Here is a 23,848-nt window from a genome sequence, read left to right as displayed (position 1 = left end):
AAAAAAAAGATATGTTTATTCTGAGAAAGTACGGTTTTGTGTCTGATTTTTTTGTGTCACAAGTTTAGTGGTTTTCTTTGGATAAAGATAATTTGCAAACAGCGTCTGAATGTTTCTATACATTCTGATGCGGATTTTCGTAAATTCGCTCAGCATTTTCTTCAATGACTATCAGCTAAATTTATCACAAAATGTCACTATACTAATATAGTAATTAATGCTTAATTTCTAATTTCTTTTATTACAAATTTACTTTACGGTTCTTACCATTACTACATATGCCAAATACCTTTTAAACAAAGCCAGTCAGGTGCTTAGAAAACTGCAATGGTGGCAGCAAAACTAGGAAGTTAAATGTATTTTATAGTGTTTATAATCATAGCAACATTCAATAATCTATTTCAATAACTCCAAAAATCTGGTTACAAAATCTTAAATGCTGAAATTTTAATTTTAAAGTTAAACATAGCTTCATAATTTTAATATAGAGGCCAAGGTTTTTTTAATGCTTTAAGGAGCGCATGAATCCTGTTAAAAAAATAATATACAGATGTTTGCTTTCGTGAGCATAAAATTCTGATCAAAATAATGATCATCTTCTTGATGGCAAAAATTTCATTGGCTTAAAAAAAATGAAGCTGCTAATGAAAGTCAACATGTTTTGAGCTCTCAAAAACAAGCACCCATTCTAAAAACTCGCCAGGCGTAAATGAAGAAAACAAAAGTCATTTGAAACAGAAAATGTGAAGTTGCCAACGAAAAGTGAAAAATAAAACTGTAAAACCTGAGAGTGAAATAGAAAATAAAAGAGTAAATAAAAACAAAACCATGAAAACCGCAGTGGCCGAGAGGGGAAAATCAGGGCAAAATGCAGTTTCACGTGCTATGGAGAAATCGTGAGAGAGCTCAAGAGAATCAGCATTCATATGAATAAAATAAGATTCCCGGGTATCGAGATGAGCTGACATGCCGGGATAGCTAGGAATTTTGGCATGATCAACATTGTATACACACCAGGTAACACAAATCAATATGCCAGCAATTAAAAAAAATTGCTCTCGAAATCTAAACCATAGTGGCAAAAAACAAATGGTCCAATCTCTTTTGCCGATGATCCAAGAAAGGAATCTCGAATAGACAATCAACAACCATGCGCACTTTTGTGCTCTTGGTATCGTTCGCTTGGAGGAAAATCTTCTGGTAGCACTGTTGCAATGAAAAAAAGGGAGAATGTTGGATATGATTTGGAGTAGTTTTTTTGCATTGGATATCGAAAAAAGCTTATTTGGAGCGATAAAAAAGAAATTTTAGAGAATGAGCCAATAAACATTGTCCGTGACATATTTTAAAGTTGTGATATATCTTAGATCCATGCTGTTTTATTTATTTTTTAAGTCGTGAGCACCAAAAAATGAGTTTTTATTCATTTTTATGCTAGAAATCTAATTTTTTGGGTCAGTAAAATTAAAATTGGTTTTTTTCGCCTCAATTTTTCTGAAGTAATTTTAATTTTTTAAACTTTTAATTCTAACTATGGTTTCAAAAAAATATTAAATATGCATCAAGATTTACATTTTAAGCAATGATTCTTTTTTCTCAAGGATTCTTTCTTGCAATGATTTGGCGATTTTAGTTTTATTTCCCTATTTTTATGTATCAGGTAAACAAAGACATGTGATATTTTTCATCTAGCTTTAATTTTATATCATAGCTTAATTCGTTTACTTAAATAAATATCAAGTTATCAATCTATTAAACAAAATTTATTCAATATGTTAACATTCTGATTGTTGAATCACTTTATACGGATTACACTCTACAGAATGAAATGAATAATATGCGTTTAAATTAAAGAAAACCTGTTTTACAAAAGAAATAATAATAATACAATGCATTCCAAATTTTTATCTTTCAAAATTTTATAGATTACTTTAAACAACAAAGTAGACTGCATACGTTAAAATGGCCAATTTCCTTAAAGTTAACAACTTTTTATTTATTACTTTTTTTTTAAAAGAACAGAGTTTTGAAATCGGTTAGGCTAAAAATGTTTTATTTTTTTGAAAATTTGAAGACACGTAATAGCTGATTAACGAAACCAAAAGTGCCAATTCTATTCACCAGAAAATTGGACTACCAATTTCCTAAATTTTATTTGAATTGTTCAAAAATTTATATAGTTAAATACACTTTCAAACAAATTAAATTCCTATTTAAATAAAATAGGAATCATAGGAAAATTTATCATTTACTGTTTATCACTTACTTATAAATATTTCAGATGAGTATATGAAAGCAACTGATTGTGAAATGATGAAAAGAAACAACTATATCAATAATAAGCTTTAAAATGCATTTTCTGAAGCACTAAATTTTTCCATATTTTTTCCCGATAGACATATATAGTCGAAATCAATTGAGACTGTTACGAAATTTTGTGAAAATTAGATTATTGTTAAGATATTTTGTGACAATGATACTAGTCTTATGAAATTTCGTGACAATGAGACCATTGTTATGATATTTTGCGACACTGAGACTATTGTTACATTTTGTGATAATGAGATTATTGCTATGATATTTTGTGACAATGAACTACTGTGATATTTTGTGACAATGAGACTATTGTTATGGAATTTTGTGACAATGAGACCATTGTTATGATATTTTGTGACAATGAGACTATTGTTACATTTTGTGATAATGAGATTATTGCTATGATATTTTGTGACAATGAACTATTGTTATATTTTGTGACAAAAAGACTATTGTTATGGAATTTTGTGACAAGGAGACCATTGTTATGATATTTTGTGACAATGAGACTATTGTTATGGAATTTTGTGACAATGAGACCATTGTTATGATATTTTGTGACAATGAGACTATTGTTACATTTTGTGATAATGAGATTATTGCTATGATATTTTGTGACAATGAACTATTGTTATATTTTGTGACAAAAAGACTATTGTTATGGAATTTTGTGACAAGGAGACCATTGTTATGATATTTTGTGACAATGAGACTATTGTTATGGAATTTTGTGACAATGAGACCATTGTTATGATATTTTGTGACAATGAGACTATTGTTACATTTTGTGATAATGAGATTATTGCTATGATATTTTGTGACAATGAACTATTGTTATATTTTGTGACAAAAAGACTATTGTTATGGAATTTTGTGACAAGGAGACCATTGTTATGATATTTTGTGACAATGAGACTATTATTATGGAATTTTGTCACAATGAGACCATTGTTATGATATTTTGTGACAATGAGACTATTGCTACATTTTGTGATAATGAGATTATTGCTATGATATTTTGTGACAATCATACTACTGTTATATTTTGTGACAATGAGACTATTGCTATGGAATTTTGTGACAAAGATACTATTGTTATGAAATTTTGTGACAAGGAGACTATTGTTATGAAATTTTTGCAAATATTTGAAACATTATAAAAAGCACAACTGCAATCGTTACCTGTTGGTCAACCCTGTATTAGACAATTTATAATTTGCGCAATCCAAAAGTACGCGCTAAAATGACAAAAAAAATTAACGCATCACATACACTGTATTTTTTAAATTAATAATAATTTTAACTTTTGGGTGGATTTTAAACTTATTATTATTTTAGACTTATTTTACTGTTGCAATTTTAACAAAACATTTACTGATTTAAATGAGGATATTAATAATTGAAAATCTCATTCGCTTTATCCCCACAGGCACTTCCCCGTTTAGTATTTAATGTAGCTGTCATTGAAGAAATATTCTCTTTATACGCAATTGGGATTCTTCTGGATAAGAGGTAAATATTATTCGACAATACAATATACAACATACAAAATAATCTGTACAATAACTGTAATTCAACTGTAGATGATTAAGCTATTAAGTTCCATTCTTAATTTGTCCTTTTTTACAACATTCGCAAGATTTCAAATTTCATGATTTAACGTCGTTTATGGATAACTGTGAAACAGTAAATTTTCAACTTTCAACAGAGGTATTTCCCGATTGCACTAATATATCTTGACAAAAAATTGAGAAAGTACACATAAGTCTTGGTTTTAAAAACTTTTCCCAATGAGCTGCCGATAAGCAGACCTATTGCGTTCTCCAGAGGTGGTATCCACTCTTTCAGGACCACCACAATGGGTGAGATACCGTTGGTCATGTTAATTTGGACGTCTAGTTTCTGCCACACTAGATGGCAGCACCGAGACACCATTTGGATGCTGAAGTGCACTAGGAATTTAATTTTGCCGGAAATGCCAAGAGCCAATAAGACACTCCAGGGATCTTTTTCATGCCGCATAATCATACGACATGGCCGCTGAAGATTTTCTGCATCCTGAAAATCAGGTGTCTGGGCCGGGGATCGAACCCACACACTTGGGCTCAGAAGGCAGACGACAAACCAACTGCGCCACCCAGCCACTTCGGTTTTAAAAACTAGCTTGATGTATTTTTTCATTATTTTTTTAATATTTTTCTTCATAACTTTCTTCGGAAATTCTGACATTTCTTATTTTTCGAAGTGCTATACAGCTGCTGAGCTATAAAAATATGAAGTTACCATTTAGGTACCACATTAAAGGTACCAAGATTTCTTTCCTATAAAAATCAATTAATAAATGAAAAAACAATCAATAAATGAATCAATAAATGACCATTTTTTTAAATTTTGAATAATCATAATTTTGAATAATCATCATTTGAATAATCACATTAAAAACGTAAGCTAACATAGATTCAAAGGCCTGAATAAGAAACATTTAAGGTAAATATAGGAAAACTTGCACACGTTTCAACTGAATAATTGCAAAATATGTAAAGATTGTTATTTTACAGAACTATCCAATTAAAATGTTGAAAAAGTTTTTTTAACACTAGATTGCCTAAGGAAGTCATTTTGACTGCTTTTAATTTCAATTAGAAAAANCTAGATGGCAGCACCGAGACTCTATTTGGATGCTAAAGTGCACTAGGAATTTAATTTTGCCGGAAATGCCAAGAGCCAATAAGGCACTCCAGGGATCTTTTACATGCCGCATAATCATACGACATGGCCGCTGAGGATTTTCTGCATCCCGAAAATCAGGTGTCTGGGTCGGGGATCGAACCCGCAGACTTGGGCTCATAAGGCAGACGACAAACCAACTGCGCCACCCAGTCACTTCGGTTTAAAAACTAGCTTGATGTATTTTTTCATTATTTTTTTAATATTTTTCTTCATAACTTTCGTCGGAAATTCTGGCATTTCTTATTTTTCGAAGTGCTATACAGCTGCTGAGCTATAAAAATATAAAGTTACCACTTAGGTACTACATTAAAGGTACCAAGATTTCTTTCCTATAAAAATCAATCAATAAATGAAAAAACAATCAATAAATGACCATTTTTTTAAATTTTGAATAATCATCATTTGAATAATCATATTAAAAACGCAAGCTAACATAGATTCAAAGGCCTGAATAAGAAACATTTAAGGTAAATATAGGAAAACTTGCACACGTTTCAACTGAATAATTGTAAAATATGTAAATATCGTTATTTTACAGAACTATCCAATTAAAATGCTGAAAAAGTTTTTTTTAAGGATATTCCTTATTATTTTGTTACTATGCTTTTATTTTAAAGAACAATCATAATAAAACCAAGAAAGCTCTCTGTCCGTACATAAGAGATATATTGCTTACATGGGAAAGTGGCATTGTTATTAATAACTGTAATCCGATCATTAACAATAATGATGGAATTTAAATGACTTTATTGGAATGTATTTGCAAACAAATATTGATAGAAATTAATATTTCAACTTAATGATTGATTAGGATCGCAAAAGGAGTTTTAAATGTAAAAAAATAGTAAAGAATCGACGAAAATATTTTTTTCAGAAATGGATTGGATATCCTTGCTTAGTTTCTATACTTTTATTGACCCTTCGTTTGACTACTCTGATATCTGCACAAGAATAAGAACAATGCCCTTTCACTCCGAATGTAGCAAGTGAGCTAACTCACCTATATTTGGTTAAATTTATTGCACAGATATTTATTTAAAATTGATAGTTTCCTGAAAAAATCGTTGGTGTTCGAATCGTTAGCTAAAAGTTCGGTAGCTTATTAGAAATCGTTTGACTTAACTCTTATCATGAAATAGAAATTCAGAAGAAGAGCTATGAAAGATTGAACACTTGTCTTGACAACAAATAACGTGCTCTCAAGTGCGCATTGCAGACACTACTGTTGTTCAGTGCTTAAAAAAGTAACAAACAGAATCATTTTCATGCATTAGGACTATCTTAAGGGTTCGAGGTCCTAACCCTAAATATGCTAATTAGTGCAGACGATATTTTAAGTTACGATATCAAGCACAAAAGCATACCATCTCTTTAAAAACACCTTTTTTTCTTGACAGATTTGGATTCTCGACCTTCAGAGTATGGGGTAAACGCAATCCAGAAAATATGCCCACAATAGTTTTAGGCTGGAGAGCAATTTAAAGTTTAGACCATTTAATGTTTATTTCACATTTTACGTAATTCCCTATTTCTCAAAAACTGTTTAAACAACTTAAAAATTTTCACTCAGTTATAAAATTCGTTTATCCAAAGAAAATTCCAAGTGAAGAATAATTTTTAATTGTTATGTATTGTTTGATATTATTTTATTCTATAATAGTCGAAAAAAATTTGACAGCATAAATTTTCTCACAGTCATTTTAAATGGCAAACATATGACGTGACATGTTAAATGGTAAAATATAAAATGTGACTTAAATCGATCGAGTAGCTAACGAGAAATCAATTTTAATTTTACGACATCTTAAATTTGGATAATTTAAAAACCATTTTACCCATTTAATTTTGTTCTGTTTTACCCAACATTCTTTAAGTTGAAATTTTCCTGGCTTTACCTTATCATAAAAATTTCTGCTTTAACAAGAAAATTCATTCTTCTATCTCAACATTCGCATTTTAAAAAATCAGTTTTTTTTTTAAAAAATTCTATTTTTAGGACTTATTTTCCAAAGGTGGAGTTAATCAGATGCCTGCTGCACTTCGCTATTGAATACTATTTGCTTCAATATTCGAAAATTACCACTTCCATTATTCAAGCAAGATGGCTTCCAGTGATGATGATTCAAGCAATTCAATTAATTTCTCTCATTTTTTGGTTAGCTTATTGTACTCTGGAAGTATCCATTAAGGGAAAACATTTACGACGTATGATTTTGGGAGATCGATTCAAAACAATATAAAATTAATTTCTGATTACATTTTTCTTTGTGAAAAAGCTTTTCTAAAAGTTGTACCTATTACATTTAACCTGATATTAAATAAAAAATAAAATTACTTTTTAAATTTTTATTTAGTACAATGAGTAGCTGAAGAGATAAAAATATATCTCTGAAATCATAATCAATAAAAGTTCGAGATAGTCGAAAACAGTTCTTGGTATTTATGCTGTCAGTAAATTCTCCATTAATTTATAGAATTTCTCCATTTAAAGGAAAATATATCGATTTTAAAAATCTAGTTCACATGTTACGCTGAGGAAGAACTAATATGTATGGCAAATATTAGCATTTTGGTATTGAGAATAGTCTATTAAAAAGAGTATAAAAGAGAAGATTTATTTTATACAAAAAAAACATCACCTTTTGTAAGATTCGTATGTGTTATATTATTTTATATTAAATCTGAATAAAGTTATTGCAGTTGTTAAAAATATCAATTAAGTAAATGATACATGTAATAATAATTGAAATAATACTTCTTCAAAGTAGTAGAAAACTTGATCTTAAATGGATTAAGATTAGGAAACGATTGCTTGAGTCTAATCGAAATCTAAAAATAAAAAAAAATTTATTACATATTCAATCTATAATAATAATTTATTATATATTCTGTTGTACTGAAAAATCGAATCGAAATCTATAAAATATTTATATTTTCAATTTCTAATAGTAATTTATTATATATTCTGTTGTAAAAGACAATTTTTCAAAGACAATTTTTAGATGAAAATATTTTATTACTATAATTTTCCAGTTATAAAAAATGTAAAGCTAATTTAGCATATTTATAGCAAGAATCGCTTAAATGAAAAATATACTTTAATTCAAACAATCTTTTACAGTCAGCGCTTTTCCAGAAAGAAAAGAACATCAAACTTCGAATGAAAATTGCCGTAAAAAACATCTTATGATTTAATTATTACTTCTTAAATGGGCAAAATGATACATATTATTTCATAATCTTGAAACACATTAATACAAAAAACTTTCAGCTTTACTAGCAAAAAAAAAAAAACACTTCAGCTTGTTGTTTTTGCAAGTATCTTTGTTTTACTAATCCCATATATCTGAGGTACAGTCACCACCAGGAAATCTAATTTCATGTGCTAAAATATTTCCTTCTTTAGAAAAGTCTACAAGAAAATTTTGATCCAGCTGTAAACCACCTTTCTCGGTGTCTACATTAATCATAAGCATCATCGATCCTTGTCTGAAAAATAAAATGCATTTAATGTATTTCAAAACTTAAGGTACTTTAAAAAAGTAATTTGACGCATAAAAGATGCTTAGTACGTAAAAAAATATATGACACACAAATTACACTTACAATACGATAAAGATACTTGATATTGTAAAGTAATTTGACCTATAAAACACACTTCAATATCTTTTATTTAAATTTGATTCTTGATGTGTAAAAGATACTTTGGTACATAAAATTCACTTATGTACATTAAAGTTAATTTGATACAGTTAAAGATAGTTAAAATAAATAAAAGATACACTAAAACTATAGAAAATATTTCTTTATACGGTTTGATATATATAAAATACACTCAAGACAAACGAAAGATAATTTTTGATGCGTAAAAAAAGAACTTAAAATAAATAAAATATATTTTGACTTATAAATACTCAAAATGAATAATTTAATTTATTTTTAAATATAGTTTTAGGTAAATTAAAGATGCTTGGTATTGATAAATTGTATTGAATGTAATTTTCGTCGCTTTTTAAAATTATCCGTGCCGAAAATAGAGTTTATTATAACAGTGAGCTTAGAGAAATATCTCCTACTGTGTTTCAGTTTATAGTTTCCAGAAAAAGATGCCAAATACTGAATAATAATAGTAAAAGAAAAAGATATTAAGATCTTTAGAAAAATAAGAATGGAAAATACTTTAATAACAGTTAGAATTAAAAATTTCGCCTTGCAATCATTAGAGTCTGAACTTTCGTATAAAGAAGAATGTGGAGTGAACAGTACAATAAAGTTTATTAAATTATACTGTTTTTCAATTTGCGTACCTCATTAATACTTTGATTGATAGTTGTACAGTGAATAAAAAAAGTGAACGGACCAGTCTGAATAACTTTTGATCTAATAATCGGATTTTCACGTTTTAGGATTTAATCTTAATAGTTCGGAGGGGGGACTTCAAATATGCAAACTAATTATTGCAGACGATATTCCAAGTTGCAAAATCAGACACAGAAACGTAGTTTCTCTGAATAAAAAACTTTTTTCGAGGGACTCGGATTTCTGATCCCCAAAATATAGGGGGTAGCCGTAATCTGGGAAATATGGTCCCAATAGTTTGGTAAGGAGAACGGTCCAAAGTTTGGACCCCTAAATGTCAATTTTTTTTCTCCGTATTTCACCTATTTCGAGACCATTTTAAGTGAATTGAAAAAATTTTGTGATCAGTTATAAAATTCGTAGTCAAAAGATTATTTTTTTAATTTTTTTATTTTGTTTAATATTGGTCGAAAGGATTTTGAATTCAATTTTTTACATCATTTTAAATGAGGTAATTTTGCATGACAAAATGCAAAAGTCAAGCGAAATCAATCAGACAGTTCCCTAAATAATCGAATTTTTAAAAAAACAAAAAATTTTTAAACTTGATTTTCCAGGAAAATTTTTTTCGCGTAGTGTGCGCTTATTATGCTCTTAGCACTACATTGTAAGTCAGTAATTTTTAGTATACTTCACCAATTCATCAATTATTTGTTTTTCTTTTAATTTTTCAACATTGAATAGTTTTTTGAGAATATAAAATCTATGAAAAAATTTTCTATCAACTTTGGATGAGTAAAAAACATTATATTTAATTTGAACCTGTTGAAAACGAAATAAAGTATATCGTCTTACTCTATTATCTCTGGGTAAAACTGTTTATCCCAAGCACTGAACAATGAATTTGTAACATACAGTCTTTTACCATCCAGACTTAATTGCAGCATTTGAGGCCCTCCACGAACAGGAATTCCTTTTATATGAGGTCTCTCTGGCTGAACCTGAATCATAAACGTGTATTTAATGATTTGCCTAAAAATTAAAGAACAATTTATACTAACTATTGCTTAGATAAAGCAGTGTCATACAAACTTTACAATTATACTTGCATTTTTAATATACTAGGACTAAAAGCAATAAAACTCAGCTTTCTTATTTATAATAAACATGCATATTGGTTGGTTGGTTCTAATGTCACTTGCCACACGGGAAAGCCTGCTTGGTGAAACCGAGCAAATTTTAAGGCAAAGTGTGCGATTCTTGTTTTTCAGTGGCGCCATCTATGGTCAAGTAATCAACTTCGCCACACCATACGTCACACCTGTTTATAAGGCGGACCCATCCACAGATCATAATTTTGACCTGAATCAGAGAGCGATCGATCTCCAATCCAGTACCCCCAGAGGTATTGATTTGTTATGGGCACATGGAGGACTTTGCGACTCGACAGAATTTTAACGTGCATCAGTCACCAACTACACGGGGAATCTTCGGCCGGCGGATTTCGAACTAACATACGTATAGAAATTATATATGGTTTTATAAATATATATTTAGAAGTAACCGAACTTAAAGATACTGATTTTTAACTTTATGAAGGATCTCTAGGTAATAATTGAACCGGTTGGATATTTTACAAGCGATTAGCATTAAAAATTGGAAAGTGAAATCTTCATGTGTTCTCAGTATATAAGTAGCAGAAATTAAAAATCTTAAACATTTCAGACTTTTAAAAAAATCTCAAGGTTAGAATTGGATGATACCACTAGAATATTTTACAAGTGACTAGCGTAAAATTTATTTATTGGAAACTTCATGTTTTTTTTTTACTATATAAGACAGAATATGAATATCTTACACATTTGAGACTTTTTAAAGAATCTCTAGATTAGAATTGGGCTAGAGTATTTTTTGTATAATTGACAACCTTAGAAACTGAAATTGAAAAGTGTCATGTGTTTCAAATAGATTTAAAAGCAACAAAATTTAGCTCTCTTATTTATTACAGTTATTATTGCCTGCCAAAATGATAAATATAATTTTCATTCACCTAAAGTATTTTACTTATTATGAAATTAGTATCCTCATTCTTGCAATATTTCTTAGCAATTTTTTTAATCAAATCACAAATTGGTTAAAAGCTAAATTTACAGTTGCAAATTTTATTTAACTGAATAAGATTTAATTTGCATTGCAATGTATTATAAATTATTTTATCTCAATTAGTTTCAATTAATTTATGTATTTTTTAAGAAATGCATTTAACCTTCAGCTCTGCATCTTCAACAACAATAACTTTTTCTCCTTTACATATGCTGCCTCCAAGAAATACCTGTTAAATAAAATAAACAATAGCTGCAAATGGGTAAAAGTAAAACAATTATTAAGATAATAATATACAAAAAAAACTGTAAAAATAACATGGATATACATAAACGTCATAGAACGCTTAAATATAGATGCTGGATACTCTTAATACTCTAAAGATGAAATTCAGAGTGAAAAATATAGTTGACTCTATAGCAGCATCCATGAAAATTTAAAACAAAATTATCGAGCCAAAAAAATTATTTAGTGCAAAATTATATTGCCTAAAGTAACAGTAAGTTAGTGAGAAACGGTTATTATAATATATCTATGTTAAATTTATGATGCTTTTAGGCAAAACATTTCAAACTTTAGTACGAAATAGATAGTAGATAAAGTGAAAATTTCATTGTAGTAGTAACGTTGTTTACCTGTCCGGTAAGCTTTATATTTTCTGTATCTGAAATATCATACTGTCTGATATCTCCGTGAAGCCAGTTGCTCACATAAAGATAGTGATCATCCATAGATATCAAAATATCTGTTATCAATCCTAATATAAAAAAGTAATAAAAATTTAACATTTTAATAAAACTTTAATTAAAATTGCAAGTGTGTAGATGGTATTTTTTTTAAATGAAAGCAGTGCATTGGTGCATTACAGTTTTTAAAGTCTATGTATAACAGTCCATTAAAAAAATAATAATTGAACATTTTGATGAAAATTGTATAGATATTGCGGGGTTTTTTTAATATAATTGGGCATAAAAAAATGCCAAAAAAATGTACAATGTGGATTGGCAAATGAATATTTAAGCTAGGAAAAAATTAAAAGGCTATCGAAAGTTGACGAATAATAATTGAGAAAGGAGTGTAAGGAAACTTGTTAAATTGCGCGATATAACCAAAAGAAGTTGAAAGATACTTGAACCTCTCAAGTTCAAATCAGCAATCAAGCAGGTTTTGACATTCTTACACTCCCTAATGTATCTAATTTTTTTTATTTCATTTTTTAAAAGAGTTGTAAAAATGTATTTCGAGCGATGTTAAGACGATTCAGGCAGGAGCAATGAAAAAGGATATTTCGAGAAAAAGCCATGTTAGAGTTTATGAAGACTTATTTCATAAATGTTGACTGATACGAGTTCTACTCCCGGCTCGCATCGACCACAGAGCTGACGTGAAATATATTCTGCGGTAGACGGATCATAAGTTAGAATCCCCTAACCGAGCGCCTAACTGTGGGAGAGATTTTCGTGGTTTACCTTTCCTTTTAACACAAATGTAGGTTAGTTCTACCAAAGAGTCTTCCACGAAGGCTAGCTTGTCCCGATGATTTATCCGGGAGTATCCTTGCCTTCTGGGTTGTGTTTAAAATTACAAGACCAATTGATAGTCATCTACTTAGATTGTTCAGCGCCAGTTATAAAATAAAATAAAATGTACGCGTCAAATATAACAAGTGATATCTCTCCCATTTATGTAAATATCCCCTTATACATTAAGAAAATATCCTCAAATGTGAAAACTGTCGAATTATTAAAAAATAACAAAATCGATTTTTAATAATTTTACCGAAAATATCCATTCATAAATATTATCCTCCTACATCGTAGTTGTAACGAGTAATAACGAATAATAACGAGAATAAATCGTGGATATAAAATTCTACCTACAACTTTACTTATATCCACCCATGAAAGGTATGAAATCAAGTGTAATGTCACACACAAATAATAACTCTGTATCTTAATATTTTACCCGGCATTTCAGGAAGAATCCAGTTTGCTACTTTTTTGTTTGGAGTTCTTGCGACCAATTGAGATTTCCAAGAACCATCCTACAAATATAGATTCATAAATATATTAAAATAATATAATATTAGATAATAAATGAAAATTCGATTCTGGTTATAATTGAAAACATTTGAAAGTATTTTCATGAAATAAAAGTTGATGAAAAAGCTAAAAATTAAAAGTTTTGCTTTGAATTTTACAAGTATGTAAAATTTGAACAGTAACCAAAAACAAAGTAGTCAAAATCTAATCCCGTAGTAGAGGATATTGATCCATACTGCGTAGAGCGAAGTACGCAATAGAAGAACCAAGCCCAGTGACATTTCAAGGAATTTAAAAAAAAAATGGCCTTAGACTGAGAAATATGCGATAGCTGTTCCAAAGCAGTCATTGAAACTTATAATAACATAATGTTCATCACTTAAGAACGACAATAACACAAAGCTGAGCTATTATAATGCTAAACAATGTGAAATGCAAAAAGTAATTACCCATTTATTTACTTCTGTATCCTAAAATTACCTATAAAATTATTTTATTACAATTCAACTCAAATCGATAAATTTAGTTTTAATATAATATCGCTAAAAATGTATGTGCACTATTTTATACAGAATGTTCGGCTATGATGAGTCTTAATACATATTTTTTGAATCATTGCAAAGAATGAAGTTAAAAATGTGTACAAAATAATGAATATTTAGCAAGGATAACGCCATCGAAATGCAATGATTCACTTCTAAAGATGATGCAAAATTCATGTTAGTCATCAAACTGATTCATATTTTTTATAGCCCATTGTGCAGCTCTAGTGCGACGTAAATGAGCAACAGCAACAACAATCATATTTTTTTATCCAAACTTCCTCACTAGTGGCTCGACACTAGTAGCGTTTCGTTACTTCCTCTCTTAAACACAAATTTGAGACCCATAACTCGCATATTTTTTATCTCATTTTAGACAAAGTTTCTAAACGCATATTTCATCAGAGCAGTTGCAAAAGAATTCCTCGGTCATTTGCTCGAAACCAACAAAAATGGACGGTTCTTTTTATTTGGAAGCAAACTATTGTGATCAGTTGCATAAACAAGATCTATGTGGTATAATTAAAATGCATCGACAAAATATGTAGTGTTCCTAATGAGAATCAAGCTCTAAATGGGTAGAAAAATCGATTTTTACTTAGAAATATGCAGTTTAAAAGAAAATTAACTCTTCAATGCGAAAAATATAAATATTGTTTCAAATATACTGTGTTCTAAGAAATTCAATTAATTAAAATTATTTAAACTTTTTCATTAGTACATTAAAAAATGGCAAATTTTAAATTTTAGAATATTGTAGAATATTTTTATAGTGTATTTCTTCACATTTCGGTCGGGAAACAAAAGTCACTAGACTCAAATAATATGATATTCATGTACCAAAATATTTTCTTAAAAATCCGGTCAAATATTAAGTAAGCATCTAATGAGGGAGGGGGTTTATCACTTGCTTATTTTAACAACAAGGAGAGAGAAGTGGTATGATAAAAAATAACCTTATTTTCAATTTATTTTTTTTTTTAGTTAAAATAAAATCATAACGTGAGGGAAATTTTCAAATGTGAAATAAAAGTTGATTTCGGGAAGGAAAAAATGAGAAAAAAAATTCTTTTTTCAAGGAGTTTTACAGGTTAAGGATCTTGAACACAAAAGACTCCTAATGAATTTTCCACCCAAATTTTTCCAAAACATAACTTTATTTAATGCATAGTTGCGTCATTTTATTTGAATTTAATCCTAAAACTGTATATAGTACAATTCAAAGAAAAAAGCCAAGGGGGGGGGGCTGCAGCCTTCTTATGTAAGCATGGAAGGGGGGTTGTAAATTGCTTATTTTTGTTGACAAAGAGGGGAGAAGTTCGAAATTGCCAAAAATATGCTTACGTATTATTTAACATTCCCAAAAAAGTTACTTGGATTATGCACTTTTCGTATAATTTTTAATAGCAATTTAAAAAATCTTTGAACTACCTGGGTAAATTCAATAATATTTTTCTAGACAATTGCTTCGTTAAATCATACAAATTCTTTTAAAATATTTTTTGAGTGATAAATTGCTCCAAACATTGTCAAGTGCATCGGACGCCGGATTCTCAATTAGATATAAGTAAACGACAATACAGAACAACGTGATACTTCATTTTAAACTATTATATTATATGAAGTAATATTTTGTACAAAAATTAACTTATTTTTCAACATTCTTTTTACATTCCTTTATTCGGGAAATATTTTTCTTAGATCATTTTATAGACGCAATATTTTGTCTTTCAGATTTCGTTTACATATCATTTTAATCAGTTCGCTGTTTAAGTTAGGTAACTTTGTAACAAGATATGGGTTAATTTTACATGGTTGTAACTAATTTGAATTTCGTTACGGTTCTCCAAATTTCTGTCAAATGTAACTGGAATAGTTATATGAAGCTGAAATTATCTCCAAAAAGAACTTTAAACCTAAGTAGAACAGTGACTTTTAGACAGTAGGAATACATAATGAAGAGGCAGACTTTATCACTCTGTTGCTTAAAGAATCGAAAAATTGGTGATCATTTAGAAGCAAATAGTTTTACATTTCTAGCGGTTTGTAACGTTTATGGATTATATGTCACCAGACTGGCAACACTGTGTCAAAAAGGGTTAATTAAATGTGTGAGTTGACCTTAAAGTTTAATTAAAAAGGTTATGGCCTATTTTACATTCTTTCAATGAATCACGTGGATGCAACTAAACTGAAAAAGTACTTAAATCTGCCGAGTCGGAAAGTCCTCCATGTTCCCATAATAAATCAATACAGCTGGGGGTACTGATTCAGGAGTTTCCTTGCTTTCTGGATTGATTCAAAATTACAAGACTACGGAGTTGAACATTAGTAGTCGTAAACCCAAAATTGGGTTGACTGTTCAACGACGGATATAAAATAAAATAAAAAATAAAAATAAAAAGTAGAGCCGTGATGGCTCAGGGGATAGAGCGTTCGCCTTCAAATGATGTATACCGGTTTCGAACTTCACGAATGGCTGGTCGATACGAATCCGCATCCGGCTTGCAACGACCACAGTGCTGACGTGAAATATCCTCAGTGGTAGACGGATCACGGATTAGAGTCCCCTTGCTGTCAGGCTTTCCTGGTTTTCATTTCCATGTACAATAAATGCGGGTTGATTCTATCAAAAAATTCTCCACGAAAGCAAATTTTGCCCAATACTTGATCCAGAGTTATGCTTTTTGAATTGAGTTCGAAATTACAAAGCTGCGGAGTTGAACATTAGTAGTCATTAACCAAAATTAGGTCGGTTGCTCAACAACGGTTATTAAACTAAAATATTAAGCAAAGTATTCCTGCAAAAGCCCATTGTTCATGGAGGATAAGGCTCTTCAATTTCGAGACCAACGGCATGATTGCGGCAATGTGGTCAGCACTGCGCACAGGCAGCCTTTACTACCCAGACAAGCTAGTACCCATCGATCTGAAGCTGGGTGGTCTTCTAGCCGCCACTGGTGTTTGAACCCCAGTTCTTATGCAATGAAATTCAAACCATAAAAGAAATATTTAATATCAGTAATATCAAACTCACGCTGTGCTTGTGAAACTTGAAAACTGTGGACGATAGAGCACATCCTACAAATCCAATGGCTGAATCAGGATTGTGAAGGAACCTAACTTCCAGTGGAATTAGACCTTCTGCTCCTAAATCCATTCGCTGGATTCGCTTTCTGGTAGTCCAATCCCAAATGTTAATACTGTGACCGTAATGACCTAAGACAAACACGAGATCTTTAAATTTTTATAAAAACATCAATAATTCCTTTTTTTTTAAAAAAAATCATTAGATACTATCAGTGACACTAAGTTGATGAAGAACAAGTAAAGTGACTGTTCTAAATTTTGTTGATTTTTATTCTTTTTTATGCTTTTTACGACATCGCGCTCGTCGTTTTTCGAAGCTTCAAAAGCGTAGCTCACTTCGCTGGTGGAGAACTGAGTGCCGTAGGTTCGATTCTGGCAGCCGACTAAATTACCGGCATCCATGCTTAGCAAGGTGAACGTTAAATCTACCTAGGCTAAAATTTATCCTGTCAATTTAGTTGCTTAAGTTTAGAGAGAAAAGTACCGGCTCAAGTGCTGTAAACATCGCCTGACCAAGAGCAAAATTACGTAGCATTCCTACCATGACCGTTAGCTAGAGCCCGAGAAATGAGGCTAGATAGTTTTCAATCATTGGGTGATGTGACTCTCAAACCAGCAAAAGTAATTAAATAACCAGCAAGATAATGTGGCTCTGCATTACACCATGTTAAAGTTTGTCTCTAATTTGGGCTATAATGTGGCTCAAAAGGCTTAAAAAATTTTAACAGTATAGTGATTAAGTTTTCTGTGTTATTTCCTATTATCTGTAAGCCATCAGATATACAGTTTCAAATCTTTTAGATTCAATCCTTGAAGTAAAAAAGAATAAACCACATTAAAATGTTTATTTTTTTACAAAAATTAATAAAGACAAATTTGCAGCAAATTTACCTTTTTGTACGTCTTCCAGAAAAAATCCATTTCTAAAAACATTGGGTGCAGCCCACTCTGTGCTAACCATGACATTGTGGCGAGGCTGATACCAATAATCGTAGTTAAATTCAACACTATCATTTTCGTCTTGCCATGTGCCTTTCACTTTGAATGTGCCTTGCTCTAATAGTACAAAAGTACCTGAAAAGGAAGACTTATATTATTAATACTTTATTGCAGTTAAACGTCAACATTTAAGATTTTGAAATCAAATCTGTTCCAAACATTATGCTAAACTAAACCATTCTGACTATTCTGAATAAACTATTCTGACACCTAGACTTCGTAATAAGTAGTTTTAAATAAATATATAGTGATGTTTAACACTAGAAAGACGGAAAATTCGTATATACCTATATTGCCTAAAAGCAGTCAAAATGACAGGATTGTGAATGCATAAATAAATTTGTTTAAAATTAATTTTTAAAATTTTTTATATTATTTACAGTTATTTAACAAGTTATTAGTAAATATGAACAATAAAAAAAATTATATGTTGTACAAAAAGTCACAAAATTCTAAGAAATTATGTCATAGACATCATTGCTTTTTTAATTGAAATTAAAAGCAGTCAAAATGACTTCCTTAGGCAATCTAGTGTTAAAAAGTAAACATCGGACATAACTTCATTTACTATCATTTAGTTGAATATTAGTTATCTATTTTGAGATTCGCATGTAACTATATTTTGTTTTCGCAAAAAATTTTAAAAAAAAAAGAGAAAAAGGACACCTATGAAAACATCGTACTTGCTCCTGTGTTTATGGACTATCTTATCTTTGACTATTTTCTCATAGGTATAACCATCAAGGTCACCCCTACTAGCAAAAACATTTTTATTTACCTCGACTTATTCTTTCTACTAATCTTTTCAAGAAATAATTCTCACTTTTGTGCAATTTTGTACTTTTGAAAAGAAAAATTTTTTTTCTTAGTGACGTCTAACTATCAGCTTGAAAATCGTTAAAATAAAGCGTTTTTAAAATTTTTCAAAACTGTCGCTTTAAAAGTTTGTCAAGTCAAACTGTAACCTTCTCATAAAATAAAGACCAGCTTTTTTTCACAAATGAGAATTTTAAAAAAAAAATTTGCTCGTGTTTCAAATACAAATTTATAATTTCTTTTACAAACAATATTACTTTGATTTTAGATAAAACAAAGAAATGTTATTGTTGTTAATCGTATTTGTAACATTTTATTGAAATTTTTGAAATTTTTTTCTTAAAAATAGAATTTAGAAAATTTACTTCACATTAAATGGATCCCAATCACAATCACCATAATGCATGCAAATGATTTAAAAAAATCGTTTTAGGCAGTGGTAGCTAAACCAAGAAACTATCACTATTTCTAAACCATAAACTTTCTTCCACTATCATGCTTTGAAGTTTCCATTTTTGTCTATAATCATTGTTTTTTAAATTCTCCGCGAATTTTTCAACTCATTCGTGATCAAATCATGTTAGGTTTCCTTAAAATGAAAAGATAAAGGGGTTATAAATATTTAATAGTAGCCAGTTGCAGCACAGCCTACAAATGTTATAAAGTGATGAGTCACGAGTTCGATTCTGGAGTCTGATTAAACAGTGTACATACGAAGCAATTTGCAGATTAAATATGATGGAATAAAGGATTCGACTGAATTTAGGTTTCAATGTCACAAGAGCCAAAATAGTCTATGCTCCAAATAGAGCCGCGATGGCTCAGGTGATAGAACTTTCGTCTTCCAATGAGGTGAACCGGGTTCGAATCCCAGTAGATACTAATTCCGCATCCGGCTTGCACCGACCACAGTGCCGACGTGAAATATCCTCAGTGGTAGACGGATCATGGGTTAGAGTCCCCTTGCCGTCAGGCTAACCGTGGGAGGTTCTCGTGGTCTTCCTCTCCATGTAACGCAAATGCAGGTTAGTTCCATCAAAAAGTCCTCCAAGAAGGCAAATTTTCCCCAATACTTGATCCAGGAGTTTCCTTGTCTTCTGGATTGGGTTCAAAATTACAAGGCTACGTAGTCGAACATTAGTAGTCGTAAACCCAAAAATTGGGTTGACTGTTCAACGTCGGTTTTATAATATAAAAAATAAAAATATGCTCCAAATAAAAAGACATTAAATACTCAGTTTACCGAATCAAATGGTGTTCTAAACTAAGTCTGTTGCAAAAAAGAAGTTATGGGGAGAAAGATCTGGAAGGTGCCTTTGGATGATATGAACTGTGTTTAGCCAAAAGAAGATGAGCTCCACCCACTAAGAGTCGGCGTGGTTTAAAACTGAAGTGGAAGTTGCAGAAAGATGGTCGAACCAGGCATTGGTCACAATGTTTGAACGACGGATCAAAAATATCTGGCAGTCATGCCATGTATTGTTATTTTTAAACTTCAGGTTTTATTTCCCCCTAATTATAATCCTTGATTTTGAGTCACCCGTTAAAAACGTATCAACTACGATTCTTTTTAATTTCTATAAGGTTTTTTGAGTTACTCTAAAGCAAATCTTCTGACCTTGATAAAAAAATATTATAGTTTCTTAAAATTATAATTCTCGGATTCATATGATACTCATATATGATTTAATTAATCACACTGTATTAAGACCTGGTTTCTTAGACAGGACGCCGTCAGCTGGAAATCAGCTAAGGCGTTTGTCCTAAGAAACCAGACCTTTACTTAAAGATGAAGCAAAAAAAAAAAACAAAAAAAAATGAAATAGATACACACACCTTTAGCTTCTCCAGTTTCATCACCTAAGCAGCTTATCATGACATCACCACTTGGCAAACAATGCACTGTATGAGGACCACCGGCCTTACCCTTTTCATGAAATTCTTCGGTATCAACTACCTAAAATCATGTGACAAGATATTTATTACATGTGACAATATAATTATTATAATGATGATATTTCTTATTAAGAAGCATTTAACACTCACACAAAATTAATTTTTACTAAAAAAGTGGAATTCCAAAATTGATATTGAACAAAATAGTGAATCATTTAAAAAGCATATCAAAAGTACTATCTTTGCATAGCTGCAGTTTTGATAAATTTTGCAGAATATTTTTTTCTTAGCTATGAAATTTGTTAGCAACAATTAAAAAAACGTGGTATTTTCTTTATTTCACAGTAATGTGGATAACAATAAAGAAAATATCAACCTCACCAATTAATCGTCAGATCTTTTAAACTTATGATTTTTTTAAAAATAATAATGAGCTAAGATAACTTTAAAGTTACGAAAGAAAAACAAGTTTGAAGTTAATAAGTGAATATTATTTTGTATGTAACATCGTATTTCTAAAAACGTATACCTCTTATGTAAGTGGTCAATAAACTCTATTCTAAAGCCGCGATCGCCCGCACTTAATCCAAATACGAACTGCTCTCAAATCGAAAAAATTTCACATGTGCCTGGTGAGCCTCAATTTGTTAACCACTTTTATATACTAATCAGTAGAGCCCGGATTTTGATGATCTAAAAAATCTCAACTAATGCCCTTAAAAAGAGCAAAAAATGCCCTTAAAAAGGGCCAAAAATGAAAATTGCGCAAAAAATGCCTTAAATAAAGTAAAAATATTGAATTAAAAAAATATTTTTGTCTTTAAAATTATTAATGAGTCATTTAAGAAATATAAAGCAATGCAATACTTATTTTACGTTCATTAAAGTTTGAAAAATATAAATAGTAAAAATTGGAAAAAATTAACAAGAAACTTTAAAAAATGCATTAAAATGCAAAATATGCCCCACAATTTAAAGAAAAATGCCCTATAAATCTAAAAAAATGCTCTAAAAGACAAAAAATGTCCAAAAATGCAAAAAATGCGAATGTCATCAAAATCCGGGCCTTCCTAATCAGTGTTTGTATCATTGATTTACCGAATGTGATAATGTCATGCTGCAATAATGTAGCATTTGGTCACGACTCAATTTTAAAAAAAATTCTAAAATCACAGATGCGTGTTTGAATTACTTATTTAGGTGCAGAAATAGTGGATATTATTTTAAATCAAATCTATTAAACCAAGAATCGCATTTAACTCTAACTTAGAACATAAAATCGTCCACAAAACACGCAAAAATTGATTATTTAGAAGCCACACAAATGACATATTTTAATAAATAAACGAAATATTGAAAAACTGTCAAATAAAGTTCTCTTTCAACAGTTATTTTAAATTACTAAAATAGGTTTTGCATCACTTTAAAATATACAAAGACTTCTTTTCTGTTAAATGGCATTGTTGCCATTTGGTCAATAATAACTTATTTTCTAATACATCAGGTCAAAGAGACATAGTTTCACATGTAAAGAATGGGGCTCATGAAGCCTATATCACTGCAGTAAAACACGATCTAAGTTTTATTTTTGGATTTTGTTCTTAAATTTGATCAACTTATAACTTACGATAAGTTCCAAAGATATTATATTAAAATTACTTATGTTCCTCGATTGTTAAACTCCTGTAAGATCTTTAATGAGGACGGTCAATGAATTAGTTACTATATAGATTTGTGTAAGAAAAAAACGGATTTTTTTTTCATTAAGTGTAACCAAATATGATAAAGCTGGTACTGGCACATACTTCCAAAAATAATCAATTTAACCAGAATATAATTTTTTCTTTATTTAAATGCTTGTTTTTGGAATTTGAGGATTATTTAAGGTTTATTTAACACCTTTATAGTCACTCAAACGCTCATTGCAACTTCCACAAAAAAAAAAATAATAATAATTTAATTATCACGTTGAATGCCACGCTAATTTTACATGGCTTGCCCGTCTGGCCAAAATGATTTTTGTGTGTTCTATATTGCATTAATTTCTTCAAACCATTCTAGTAACGATAATAATTTTAAAAAAATTAAAGGCATTAAAAATTTATTTGAATTGTGTGTTTCTAATAACCTTGGCTTCTCGGTCACCGGTGACCCCCATGGCATTCGACGTGTTAAAGTCAAAGTGTTTAGCATTAATTTTCAACTCCATAGCAACATCATAATTCAAAGCACAAGAGTCTTCCTGCATTAATTATGCTAATCTTCGTATTTATGTCATATTTGGTATTATGTCTTATAATAGAGAAAATTATCTTAAGAGATTATAAGGCTAAGGTTGAGGGCAATTAAACAAGAATGTTTAAATATTTGTTCAAGAAATTCAAATTACCTTGTGTATACGTGGTGCTCGTGGATCAGTTTCAACGTCAATAATGTAAATTCTGTCCGAATTTATTCCAGGAGCAATTAAGTAACTACGACGCACCGAACACATCTTGCAACTGCTGCATGCGTTCCATCCACTGTGGTGCAATTCATCGCCAATATTAGGAAGAGCAGTTCTATGAATGATCTGAAAGAGAAAGGTGGATTCAATTTTACACAAAAGGCAGTGGCTATTGTACCCATTCTTTGAAAAAATATTCTAACCGCTATTTGGCCGACTTTCGGCAATAGCATCACTTTACAAGTAAACCAGAGCACGAATTTGATTTTGTAGCACTAATGTTATTGAATTTCGGAAGACTTTTGGAGAGATAGTGCTGATGTCATTCAACCTATCCGAACTGTCTAGTTAGTAACCTTAACCTCTTTACCATAATAAAAGGCCGGGATAGCCTGGTCGGTAGGGCACTGGGCCCATGTCCGAGAGTTCGTGGATTCGAACCCCACCGGTCAAAGATTCCCCGTGTAGTAAATGGTAACTGATGCACGTTAAATCTGTCGACTCGCAAAGTCCTCCATGTCCTCATAACAAATCAATACTTCTGGGGGTACTGGATTGGAGATCGATCG

The 23,848-nt window shown here is 30.4% G+C and overlaps 2 protein-coding genes across 2 annotated transcripts in view; one reads left to right on the top strand and one right to left on the bottom strand.

The window, feature by feature from the left end:
- The window catches only part of LOC107447730 (alkylglycerol monooxygenase-like), a 33,873-nt gene extending 26,480 nt beyond the window's left edge, over positions 1-7,393 (top strand). Inside the window, exons 11-12 of the mRNA XM_043054708.2 lie at positions 3,746-3,828; positions 7,043-7,393. Of these exons, the coding sequence (XP_042910642.1) occupies positions 3,746-3,828; positions 7,043-7,286 (327 nt within the window). The 3' untranslated portion in view covers positions 7,287-7,393. The remainder of the gene's footprint in view (positions 1-3,745; positions 3,829-7,042) is intronic.
- Positions 7,394-8,126: 733 nt separating this feature from the next.
- Positions 8,127-23,848, bottom strand: part of LOC107447731 (methanethiol oxidase) — a 31,978-nt gene continuing 16,256 nt past the window's right edge. Inside the window, exons 3-11 of the mRNA XM_071178622.1 lie at positions 23,223-23,405; positions 20,774-20,894; positions 18,014-18,196; positions 17,070-17,251; positions 13,414-13,492; positions 12,084-12,205; positions 11,612-11,677; positions 10,201-10,346; positions 8,127-8,535 (exon numbers count right to left, since the gene is read on the bottom strand). Of these exons, the coding sequence (XP_071034723.1) occupies positions 8,379-8,535; positions 10,201-10,346; positions 11,612-11,677; positions 12,084-12,205; positions 13,414-13,492; positions 17,070-17,251; positions 18,014-18,196; positions 20,774-20,894; positions 23,223-23,405 (1,239 nt within the window). The 3' untranslated portion in view covers positions 8,127-8,378. The remainder of the gene's footprint in view (positions 8,536-10,200; positions 10,347-11,611; positions 11,678-12,083; positions 12,206-13,413; positions 13,493-17,069; positions 17,252-18,013; positions 18,197-20,773; positions 20,895-23,222; positions 23,406-23,848) is intronic.

This window comes from Parasteatoda tepidariorum, chromosome 3 (assembly GCF_043381705.1).
Source record: "Parasteatoda tepidariorum isolate YZ-2023 chromosome 3, CAS_Ptep_4.0, whole genome shotgun sequence".
In the NCBI taxonomy this organism is placed as follows: Eukaryota; Metazoa; Arthropoda; class Arachnida; order Araneae; family Theridiidae; genus Parasteatoda; species Parasteatoda tepidariorum.
Note: the sequence above shows the minus strand (reverse complement) of the source record. Positions and strands in the feature narration are given on the sequence as shown.